Consider the following 12188-nt stretch of genomic DNA (forward strand, 5'->3'; position numbering starts at 1 on the left):
GTATTTTAAATATAAAAACTAGTGTACTGAATTTTTTTTTTTTACCTTTTATTACAGTCTTGGACATGTGAACAATTAGTAACAACATTGGCTTCGATGCATTGTTTTAATTTTTTTCTCTCTAGTTTACTGTTGGTGACTGTTTTTGCCCCATTGACTTCCATTATAACCACATTTGATGGTGCATAAATACACAGTCTTTGTTTTTATTTACTCCATGTAGTTCTGAGAGCTGAGATGCATATTTTTGATTTTCTCAGACACACCAAGATAAGTGCGCAAAGGTCACTCTCACACTCTCTCACACACACACACACTCAGGAGACACACATACACACTTTAATTTGCTGTTATACTCCATATAAAATCCAGAAACTATTTTTTTTTTTTGCACAGGCCTATCTAAAGGGTTAATGGTGCCAACTGATGATCAACAGCAAAAAATACTAATTTTACCTCTTCCCAACAAGGAAATTCACCAACAATCAAAAATGCATGATTATATAGTGTCATGGTTTTGTAATCAAAAAAGTGGTTATAATGGAAGTCAATAGGGTAAAAACAGCCACCAGCAGTAAATTAGGAAGAACAAAAATGAAATTCAATTTAAAAAATAAATAAATAAATAAATATGCATCAAAGCCAATGTTGTTTCACATGTCCAAGACTTTGATAAAAGGTTAAAAAAAATTGTTCACGATTACTTTTTATATTGAAATTACATTATTTTGTGTTTTTTCACCAAATCAATGAAATCATTTATGATGAAGAGTTAAAATACCGTCATTTTCTAAGCAATTTAGTAGTTTTGATTAGGACTGAGGTTGATTGACAGATTTATGCAAAAAAAGTTGAAATAGATATTATTTTGATGCATTTTTACAGCAGTTTAATTTAGTGTATGTTTTCATCCTGAACATAACAAAAGGGTAGTAAATTTGCCCAGAGTGTATCGTTGAGTTCTTTAAAAATTTCAAAGCAGTTTCACAAAATATGTGTCAAAATAAGATTTGTCACCAAAATCATTTTGCTAGTTGAAACACAAAAAAAAGTTATGGCCAAATTAAGACTGAAAATCTCCCCAGAGTAAAAGAAAACAACCCCAACAGTACAAAAGGTTTAAGACAACAATTCTATCAAATGCATTCATACAAGGGAAGATGGTTGAGGAGAAACGAAATGTTCTAATTTTATTGTATTGCTTTCATTTATATGTACCTGGAATTACTCCACAAGAGATTTTTGATTGCTAATTAGTGAGATATGTAACCCTTTACAGAACATTATATGGCCGAATCTGATCAAATATAAATACTTATTAACAAGATTCTATATGGTGACCTTGGTACCCATGTTCATTTAGTTATGTTGTCATTTGATATTATTTTTGTTTTTTTGTTCGGAAAACGGAAAAAAATGTTATTGCAGCCAAACTAAAAAAAAAAAAAAACTTTCTTAAGAAGAAATAATAAATCAATAAATAAAAAAAAATAATAAATAAATATAAATATATGTACATATGAAAATCTCACATGAAAAATATTTTGCCTTCAGCTGTACATGTTTATTCTCTTTCTTCAGAACATTTTTCACAAAAATAGACATGAAAAGTTAGAGAAGCAATCAAGATAGAGATTTTATGGCGATCAATACCATGGTGAGATAGTTGTATTCTGCAGCATTTCCCAAAGACAGGATCTTCTTTTGGTCAGCAGGCATTCCCATGAGCATACAGTAAAAAATGTGGTAGTTCCTCTCTTGCGATGCCTGTGCAAACAAGGAATTATCATTTTATTCACTGCACCTTGTCCTGAAAGATTTGACAGTATTATACAACCTAATTATAATCTTTTATAATTATGCTTTACCTGTCGACAAACACGTGACTTTTCGAGTAGGTACTGTTCAATGCGAGCACCCTCTATTGCTCCACTTTTATTAAAGTGGATGTCGATGTATTTTCCGAAGCGGCTGGAGTTGTCATTGCGAATGGTTTTTGCATTACCAAAGGCTACAAAATAAAAAATAAATATAAGTACTAAAATGTTTACTGGATGAAATACAAGGAGGATGTAACTGTATGTAACTGTACCTTCTAAGATAGGGTTGGCCTCTAGAATCTGCTGCTCAATCCAGGTACGCTGACCACTTACGGCTGCAAGAAACTGCAGCATGAGTTTGGTACTCTCTGTTTTCCCTGCTCCAGACTCCCCACTGTCAAACACAACACATATAGACACTGTCAGAATGCATCAAACGGATTACACTAACAATGCATGACAGATGTCAAAGTCAGACTGAGGTTTTGTCAACATAAATGACAAGTTCATTTTGGAATGATGTTTGCACAGCTGCCAGCTGAACATAAAACTTGAGATTTACAGTTTATGAAAAAATTCTTTTCTTACTTTTGAGTTTTTGTCTTGTTTCTAGTCCAAATATCTAAAAATTCTTAAAAATCAAGTAGCATTTGCTAGACAAGTGAAAAATATGGTCTTGTTTTCGGAAATTTGTAAGGAGTTTTTCCCTAAAATAAGCAAAATAATCTACGAATGCACTTAAAAAGTCATTTTGCTGCTTGTTTAAACTTCTTATGCAACATTAGCTTAACACAATTCTTGAGATTTTTTGGGATAACTTAACTGTTTTATGTTTTATCACCGTAAAACAATCACCATTTTATGTTTTAAGGGAACTTTATCGATTAATTGACTTAATTGATGCGACAACCTGAATGAATTATGTGGAACCCTGCATTTTTTACAGTGTGGGGTAAGCAAAATAATCTTGTTTTTGCTTTGAAATAAGATTTTCATTGCTTACCCCATTCACAGATTAATTAGCTTGTTTTAGGAAACTGAAATTTGACATATCTATTTTATATCTTCTTTTTTGTTCAACAAAAGAAAGTCAAACGGGTTTGGAATGGGTCAAGGGTGAGTAAATGACGGCAGAATTTTTAAACACCTAATATGAATATTCATAAACATGTTATTTTTATAGTCTACTATGTTAACTACAAATAACTCACACGTAATATAATATTTAGTAAAACGCATGCAGTGGCAAGGCAAGTGAATGGACCTAGGACAGTGCCTACACTTAAAATAAGTGTTTAATGACTAGTTTCGTACATTTATCACCTCTGATTATGTCATTTCTGACATTTGAGTAGGTATGCAACACTAAGTTTGCAAATGAAAGAAATTAATGAATTAATAAATTAATAAATAAACAAACAAACAAATAAATAAATAGATAAATAAATAAATAAATAAATAAATAAATAAATAAATAAATAAATAAATAAATAAATAAATAAATGAGTCCAGAGTCCTAAATCATTCATGTAATTATTCCGACCTTTCAATTCAAGATGTGAAAGCAAAAATATTCCTCTACAACACAACTAACTACTGGTGAGTGTAGATTTAGTTAAGCATATAAAACAAAACATAAATATGTATCATGATCTAGGCAAAAAGGCTACATACAATATATTAGCTAGCTTGAGCAACTGTTTAATTAAATTAGATTGTAGAATTTAAAAATATGTATTAAAAATGTAATGGTTTGCTTTTGTGAAATTATGCAACATGAAACACATCCGCAGAAAATATTTAGGGTTTCCAATTTGATCCAAATGTCAAATTCACTGATTAATTTTCTGCCGCTTTTCCAGGGCCGGGTCGCGGGGGCAGCAGTCTTAGGAAAGAACCCCAGACTTCCCTCTCCCCAGACACTTCCTCCAGCTCCTCCGAGGGGATCCCAAGGCGTTCCCAGGCCAGCCGAGAGACATAGTCCTTCCAGCGTGTCCTGGGTCTTCCCCGAGGCCTCCTTCCGGTGGGACATGCCTGGAACACCCCCCTAGGTAGGGGTCCAGGAGGCATCCGAAACAGATGCCCGAGCCACCTCAACTGACTTCTCTCGATGTGTAGGAGCAGCGGCTCTACTCCGAGCTCCTCCCGGATGTCAGAGCTCCTCACCCTATTGATAAGAGTGCGCCCTGCCACCCTTTAAAGTAAACTTATTTCGGCCACTTGTACCCGAGATCTTGTCCTTTCGGTCATGACCCAAAGCTCATGACCATAGGTGAGAGTAGTAACGTAGATTGACCGGTAAATTGAAAGCTTTGTCATTCGGCAAATGTCAAATAATCTAGCTTTTAGCTGACTTTTGATTACAATGCTGAATTTCCTTCAATTATTCTACAATTGCTTTTATAGTATTAAATAGTTTGAGAAATACTTTTGCAAGAATGTTATATTTATTATGAGAACAGCAACGGATCATTTACCTTGCATATTATGGAGCATAAAATACAACAAAACAATCTGAATTTGAATTGTGTTCACTTGAATTAAATTGTTGACAATTGTAATTGAATAAAACTGAATGTTATATGCAGTTAAAAATAGTTTTGAATTAGAATTTCTTAACTTGATTACTGAACATTAGAAATTTAAGTCAAATGGTTTTTAAGGCATATTTTTATAGATGTAAATTCTAACTTTTTTGTTCTGAGTTTCTGGACGGCAGATTTACAGTTTGTAAAAAAACAGATAAAAAAATTTCAAGATGAAAAAATTCAGAACATCAAATTCAATAATCTAAAATTCAAAACCGGAAATTCAGATTGTGAAATTCAGAAAGTAGGTGAGGGATCATCAAAAGGGAAGAGTAGATGATCTCTGAAAAGTCAAACCAAGCATTTTGGCAAATTACAGAGCTGCATGTGTGCAGGCATATGTGCAGGTCAGAAGCACGCCAATTAAGGTAACTACTGTTATTTGAAAATAGCAGTCTATATAAAAATAACAGTTTATTTATAAATATATATGCTTTATAAACAAATTTAATTGATTCATAGACCATGCTCTGTGATTTTACATGCCCTACCACATTGTGGCTGACTTGCTGTTGTTCCCAATTGCTTCCACTTTGTAATAATACCACAAACAGTTGACCATAGAATATTTAGTATTGAGGAAATTTCACAAATGGACTTATTGCACAGGCGGCAACATGTAAGCCGGCATCCGAAATCACCTACTACACAGTAGATACTACATTTGAATTAGAATTAACTACACAACATTAGAAAAGTATGTTCTATATAATATGAATGTGAGTTGAATATGAATGGAGCTCAGATGTACTACATCCACCATTTGTTATTATCTTGTGACCTACTTGCGTCAGTAGGTAACTCCCTCCCAATCATGAATTCTCTCGCTTGGCATCATCCATAGTATGCACTTAAGAATTTCGCCAGAAGTAGTAAATCATCCGGGTACTTTTCACATGAATTCTTTTGAATTCTATTAATTCGGACATACTACTTCGCTCACATACTGTTTTTAGCATAGTTCATATAATGGAAGTCTATGATTTCAGACTCAATCTTCATTCTTGATTTAATAAACCTGTGGCCATAGAAGTGAGTGGAAAAATTCTACTATTTGTATGGGGGTCCCTAAACTTCTAGCAGTACGTGTGAATATATACTGTACAAAATGTCAGTTAAAACCAAAAATGAACAAGTGAAGTACCTAATGATGCAGCACTGGTCTTTGCGGTTGCGGCGCATGTTGAAGAAGCAGCTGTCAGCGATGGCGAAGACATGTGGAGGGAGATCACCTAACCGCCGGTCTGTGTACTGCTCCACCTGCTCCGGAGTGTAGATTGGCAGCAGCTGGTAAGGGTTCACTGCCACCAGAATGGACCCTGTGTATGTCTGTCAAAACAAGTTGTTTCAAGGATAAAAAAAAAGATTACAGAGTACTAATGTAATAAAGGCCTATATAAGGTTTTTGAAGTTGGCAGAATAAAACATTATAATAAGATCTACAAGTAACTCTTCTTTTATGCAGCTGGGCCCAGTTTTTCAAAAGGTTTAATCCGGATAAAATTGATCCGGATTTAGTAAACCTTTTTTGCGATCCGTGATCACGTAGTCCAGCTTACTTTTTGAGCCAGTTTTTCAAAGCAACATCGGATTGGATCAATCTGATCCGGATAGGAACTTTTCAGGATCACTAAATCTGGATAACCAGTGCTCGAACAGGATAGGAAATCACAATGTAGAACTATAGATATGTAAAGACCAACAAGTAGAATAGTGTAGGGTCAATATAACTTCATTTTAATTTGAAATGAAACACACACATCTAAAAAAAAAAAAAACCTAAAAACAAGAAAAACCCCACCCCATCCTCTTTCAGCAGTCAACTCATCTGAGACCTACAGTACAACACAAACATTGTACATAGACGATATTTAAAACAAGTTTCAAATATAGATTTATTGAATTAAAAATAGACTTAATGTCACAATAATTTCAGACTTCCTCATGTGGAGATACCATGTGGAGATACCAGCTTGTCTGAGCGTAGTCTTAAGGAGGCGGAGCTCAGGTCTGGCTTTGTTTTGCTGCAGTTTGGCATTTGTTCCTCTGCCAGAAGAAGCTGTGCTTCTGCCCTTTCAGTCTCTTTTTGCAATTGTTGAAAGTGAAAGCATTTTTTTTGTTATTCTGTAATCATTGCATGCATCACTACTAAATATTCTAAAAGTATTCTAGTTCTAGAAAAATATTTTATACATATATATATATATATATATATATATATATATATATATATATATATATATATATATATATATATATATATATATATATATATATATCAATTAGTGACAGAATAAAACTTTGCTGTAGGCCTATACTGAAAGGCTGTATACGTTAAAGCCTACCTTATCACTGTAGCCTGATGGATGAACAAATACAATTAAAATCTTATGAATGAATAGGAAATTTTGTAAGATACTGCATGATCCAAATATAGTGTTATTTGATACTTTTTTAAAGGTTTCATTACATTTTGGGCATAAAATCCATGCTGAATCCACGCTGATGGGATCAGTTTAATCCATATTTTTTGGATCAAAGTGATCCAAATCCTACAAAAAAGTTCTGAAAAACCCAAACTAAAGGTTTGATCTGGATCAAAAGCAAGATTGTATTACGTGATCTAATCCAATTATATAATCCGTTTTTTCTTTTGAAAAACCCATTTTCAAGATTTGATCCAATCTGTTTTCCAAAATCCTAGTGGATTACTTTTGAAAAACCGGGCCCTGGACTTTAAGGTAGGAGGTTGGATTTACTATATAATGGTTATGTCAATGTTGTATAACAATTCAATCCACTCATTAAACTCGTAACAGGCCGTTACTAAGGAAACAATCTTGATATTAAACAGGAAGGGCAAAGAACAGCTGCTGAATGAACTGAAGCTGGTGAATTAAGCGGACATTTTAATCCTCATTTCCGTTATTTATGGGTTCACAGATCTTAAAGCCAAAAACTATTTTAATGAATATATTTATGTAAGCTTGACTTCACTATATTCATCTCAAAGGAAAAATCGATTCATGGCAGAGCTCACCATATAATAAATAAATACTATAAAAAAAGCATTCTATACTTCAACCCCTAGGTTCAAACAGTGAGACACTAGTCATACCTATATAATAAAATCCCACATCATTTAATATGAGATCGATTACACAATCTAATCATTGTTGGTAATACTTCCTATATCAATCACTATGACGCCAGAGCTGAGTTAATCTTAAGCCGTTTCAAAAAGAGGATGACAATCGGGATTCATCATATTATTGACAAATTATTAGTCAATCATTCTATATTGTGCCATCTCGTCTAAGACACACACCCCACAACAGAACCTGCCTTTTTATAAGATTGTAAAGTTTTCTCCAACAATCCCCCCTCAACAACACAGCTTCAAAGATGACTGCACAGAATCATACAGTAGAATGTCTTCAACAGTATCTCACACACACCAAAGGATCTCAGTCATCTTAGTAAATGAATGTGACTCTGACCTTTCTGATACACCTGTATTGTATTTTTACACCATTTTTGACCATGATCCTTTATGTAGCCAATGATTGTCGCCGGTAAACTTCTGGAGATTACAGTTTTTGGTGCTAAACTGGAAATCTAATGTGTAAAAAGTAAATTAAAATGGAGCTAACGTTGCTATACATTTCTAATTGGGTCAATAGTATCTGGATGCAGCCTTTATGATGCAAGCTGAGATTGCATCGCTCAGAGATGCAATGTCAGACGCAATGCTCTCAATGGAACTAGTGACATCACTGTGGGGGGTAGGGTTAGGGGTGGGGTTAAAAGAGCGCATTAAAAAGCATTGGATGCAGCTCAGATTGTATCTGCACCAAGTCTGCAGCCAGACCTCTCTCACTTGTGTTACACAGTTATGCATCGTAAAATACTGTGGTCTATTTGTGAGGTAGTCAGTTAACCATCTGACAATATTCTTATCTAAAACAGCATTTTCTAACTTTTCCTTAAGTAATGCAGGCTAAACAGTGTTAAACGCACTAAATTATTAAAATAATGGACTTCCAACACTGCGTAGTGAAGTTTCTAGATGACTTAATGATTCATGTAAGAGATAAAAAAAAATTGCATCATCTACTCTAACACCATTTTTTTGCTGTCCTTAGCAGCACACAATAACTGCTTACTATGATTTGAAACCAATCTCTCGAAAACCTTCAACTGAAAAAAAAAAAACATGTCAATTTGATATCATATCTGACAATCTGATGTCATATTCAAAGGAAGAATACCAATCAAAGTCTTTCTGCAAACTGTTTTAATCAAGTGTGATTAGAAACAATTTAATTAATATATTTTTACTATTAGAAGCTGGTTATTTTCACAGATTGTTGCCAGACAACTGTGCTTAAACCACTTATAAAAGTGATTTTTGTATAATAGGTTCCCTTTACAGGGATAATTCATCCAATAATGGGTCATTTGGATCATTTACTTTCCCTCATGTGGTTTTAAACCTTAAGGAGTTTCTTTTTTTCTGTTGATCACAAAAGAATATACTTTGAAGAAAGCTGGTACCCATCAACTTCCATAGTAGGTAAATAAATTACTAAAAAGTCCCAGCAACCAAGATTTTTCAACAGAAGAAAGTCAAAACAAGTGAAGGCTGAGCAAAAATTACGACTTGATGAATTTTCAATTTTGAGTGAACTGTGCCTTTAAGAACTCACATAGATGGCTCCTTCTTTGTAGCGCACTAGAAGGTTTCGTAACAGTCCAGCCTCATTCAGGTCGCCCAGACGAATCATATCATCCACACCGTTCACTGAGGTGGGATGCATGGGCTTCAGTGTGCTCTCCTTCTTAATCTTGTGCTCCTGGAAATCACATCGAGTAAAGCATTAGCTACAGGTCAGAGTCAACAACAGTAGTTCACTTAGACTGACTGCAGATTTTACCTTTCCCTCATCGTCAATGAGCTGAAGCTGCCCAGTGTCTGAGAGTCGTACTTCAGCTCCTATTTGGACACCATCACTGCAGTCAACCCACACATAATCTCCCTGAAAAGATTTATCAAATCAAAAAAGACAATTAAATCAACAGTTTATTAACTGATATTAACTGATATAACAGTTTTTGCTGTATTTTATTTTGCTGTATTATTTATGTATGTAGGTCAAAGACAAAAATGGGGTTTCAAGATTCAAAACACTAGAATACTACAGATTTTTTTATATTGTTATTTTTACTGTATATTAGAATTGTCCTGTTTAATTTTATTTATTTTTTTTTTTTTTGGGGGGGGGGGGGGTTATATTGATAAAACCTTAAAAAACTCAATTTAAGGTTGACAATGTAGTCATAAAATATTAGTTAATTGTCATTTTAAATGTACTTAGACCACTGACTTAGCCTATCTACATATTACTCCTATTTTTAAAGATTTACTTAAACAAACCATTGTCATATTGATGATCTGGTGCATGTCTTCTAAAGATGATTTGTATTTTCAACAGTTTCTTCCTAATATTTTTTTTTTATTTTTTAGAAAATATAACTAAAATAAGGTAATCTGTTACTAATGTAAACAACCTGTGCCCTCCAACAATTTTTTCCTTTTTCCTTTTTATCTTTTTTTCTTAGTTTTCTATTTTATTATTGTTGTTTTTTCCTCTAAATTGGAAACAAAGATGTAAATATAATTTATTGTTATTATTTGTCCAATTTTTTTTACTTTAAATATAATCAAATTTAGTATAAACGCTTAATATTTTACATATTAAATACGTAAAAGGGTAAAAAAACAAAAAATAGGTTTGTTTAATTTTCACACAAATAAATTCACAAATGACAACAAAACATTATTTAATGTTCAATAATAAAAAAAACTTTAACGTGATTATTTAAAAGACACTTGGCTAGCATCTAATGTTTATCCCAATGTGCATATTACACAACAAAATGTTGTTTAATTTTTGACTATATATATATATATATATATATATATATATATATATATATATATATATATATATATATATATATATATATATATAGCTATTGAAATTTATTTATGCAGACTTACAATTTATAGTTGTGTTTGAGTAAAACTAACTTTTTGTTTTATTTTTGTAAACTACTCAGGATATTCCTTCCCAATTTAAAATAAAAAACAGTGCCATTTATTGCTTTTTTAAATATAAAATATTGCGTGAAATAACAAGGTGCAATCTTTTTAGCAATATATTCAGCTATATCAACACAATACCAACACTTTACCTTAAGGAAAGAAAATTTAGCTTGAAAAACTCTAAATTTCAATCACAACAAAAATTCTTTTTCGATTGATTTCCAGCTATAATGACAAGATTTGGATTTGAAATTTGGATCAAATATTTTTCAGGCCTTTTACAGAATAAAACAAGCATTCATTTTTAAATCCAGACCTTGTAAATGTAGGCAGAGTAAAACAGAGGTATTTGTGAATTATTGTTACAGTATAACAACAACAGTGCATACAATCAACTACATACTATCAATCAATCAGTCATAAATGTGTGTGCTTCCTTATTACACTAATATCTTTTTGGACATTAAAGTATGAATCAAATCAAAATTAGATTACTTCAACTAACAGATAGTCAACAGGATTACTAATTTAAAGATAGTTCACCAAAAACTGACAATTCTCTCATTATTTACTCACCCTTCACTTGTACCAAACCTGTTTAACTTACTTTTTATTGTTGAACACAAAAGATTCAGTGACGAAAGTTGTAATGTAACCATTGACTTCTATAGTTGATGGTTACTAGTTTTCTACAATTGATGGTTACTAGTTTTCAGCTTTCTTCAAAATATCTTCTTTAGTGTTCAACATAAGAAAGGAACCACTTGGTAGAGGTGAGTAAATATTTTTGAGTGAACCATCACATTAACGTTAGGTCAGATTAATCAAAGGAATTATACAGTTAAAGTTGTAAGTGTAAGTTAATTATGTACACCTCAACAAACACTTTAAACCATTTACCTTCCTTAAAACCACCATGACTGTGTCCTTCTGTCCCACAGCCTGAATATTAAAGCAAAACGACAAATGTTAAAATCAATTATTGCCATGCAAAAGCCATTAGCAGAGCTGATGAACAAAAGCAAAAGGCCATCTAAAACACATTAGCTCAATCACGTAATTGTTTCAGCAAGGACTAAAATACAAACATAACTCTGTAAAAAATGCTTCCACAAAATTCCTTCATGTTATCCCAACACAAATTAATTAAGTTAATTTATTAGTTTTTTTTTCTTTTACAAATTTAAGTAGATTGAACTTATATTAATTAAGTTGTCCCCCCCCAAAAAAAACTTAAAATTGTGTTGTTTGTAGCTTGAACAAGCAGCAAAAGCCATTATTTGGGTGCACCTCAGAATTTAATCAATCAACCTTATCACTTCTAACTGCAAGTAATCCTTACCTGTGTATATTTGGGGAAGTCTCCCTATGAAGAAGTGTTTTCTGGCCGTCTTCTCTGAAGTCCGTCACAGTGAAAGCGTTCGGTCAAAAGAAACGACCTCAGGTGCCTGCTCTGAAACAACAGCTATTTATGACACTTTGACTTTGCTCTCTAACTGACGCATCTCTAATGATACATATAAGGAAACTTGGACCTCCACATCAGAAAATATGAACAAAAAGAGACAAATGCAGCTATTAGTAGAGTGCAAATACCACAAAACACACTGGAGATTAAGAATAACAATACAAAGCTTCAAAATAAAGTCTCTCATACAATGAAAGCTTGTA

General features: G+C 32.9%; 1 protein-coding gene across 2 annotated transcripts in view; it reads right to left on the bottom strand.

Annotated features, from left to right (window-relative positions):
• The window catches only part of LOC130230752 (unconventional myosin-VIIa), a 60527-nt gene extending 48529 nt beyond the window's left edge, over positions 1–11998 (bottom strand). For both annotated transcript variants that reach the window (XM_056459930.1, XM_056459929.1), the window contains exons 1-8: positions 11860–11998; positions 11418–11459; positions 9346–9447; positions 9118–9264; positions 5553–5737; positions 2093–2214; positions 1869–2011; positions 1654–1767 (exon numbers count right to left, since the gene is read on the bottom strand). In XM_056459930.1, coding sequence (XP_056315905.1) covers positions 1654–1767; positions 1869–2011; positions 2093–2214; positions 5553–5737; positions 9118–9264; positions 9346–9447; positions 11418–11435 — 831 coding nt within the window. In that variant the 5' untranslated portion in view covers positions 11436–11459; positions 11860–11998. The remainder of the gene's footprint in view (positions 1–1653; positions 1768–1868; positions 2012–2092; positions 2215–5552; positions 5738–9117; positions 9265–9345; positions 9448–11417; positions 11460–11859) is intronic.
• Between the last annotated feature and the right edge of the window lie 190 nt (positions 11999–12188).

The sequence above is a fragment of the Danio aesculapii genome, chromosome 6, assembly GCF_903798145.1.
Source record: "Danio aesculapii chromosome 6, fDanAes4.1, whole genome shotgun sequence".
Classification (NCBI taxonomy): domain Eukaryota; kingdom Metazoa; phylum Chordata; class Actinopteri; order Cypriniformes; family Danionidae; genus Danio; species Danio aesculapii.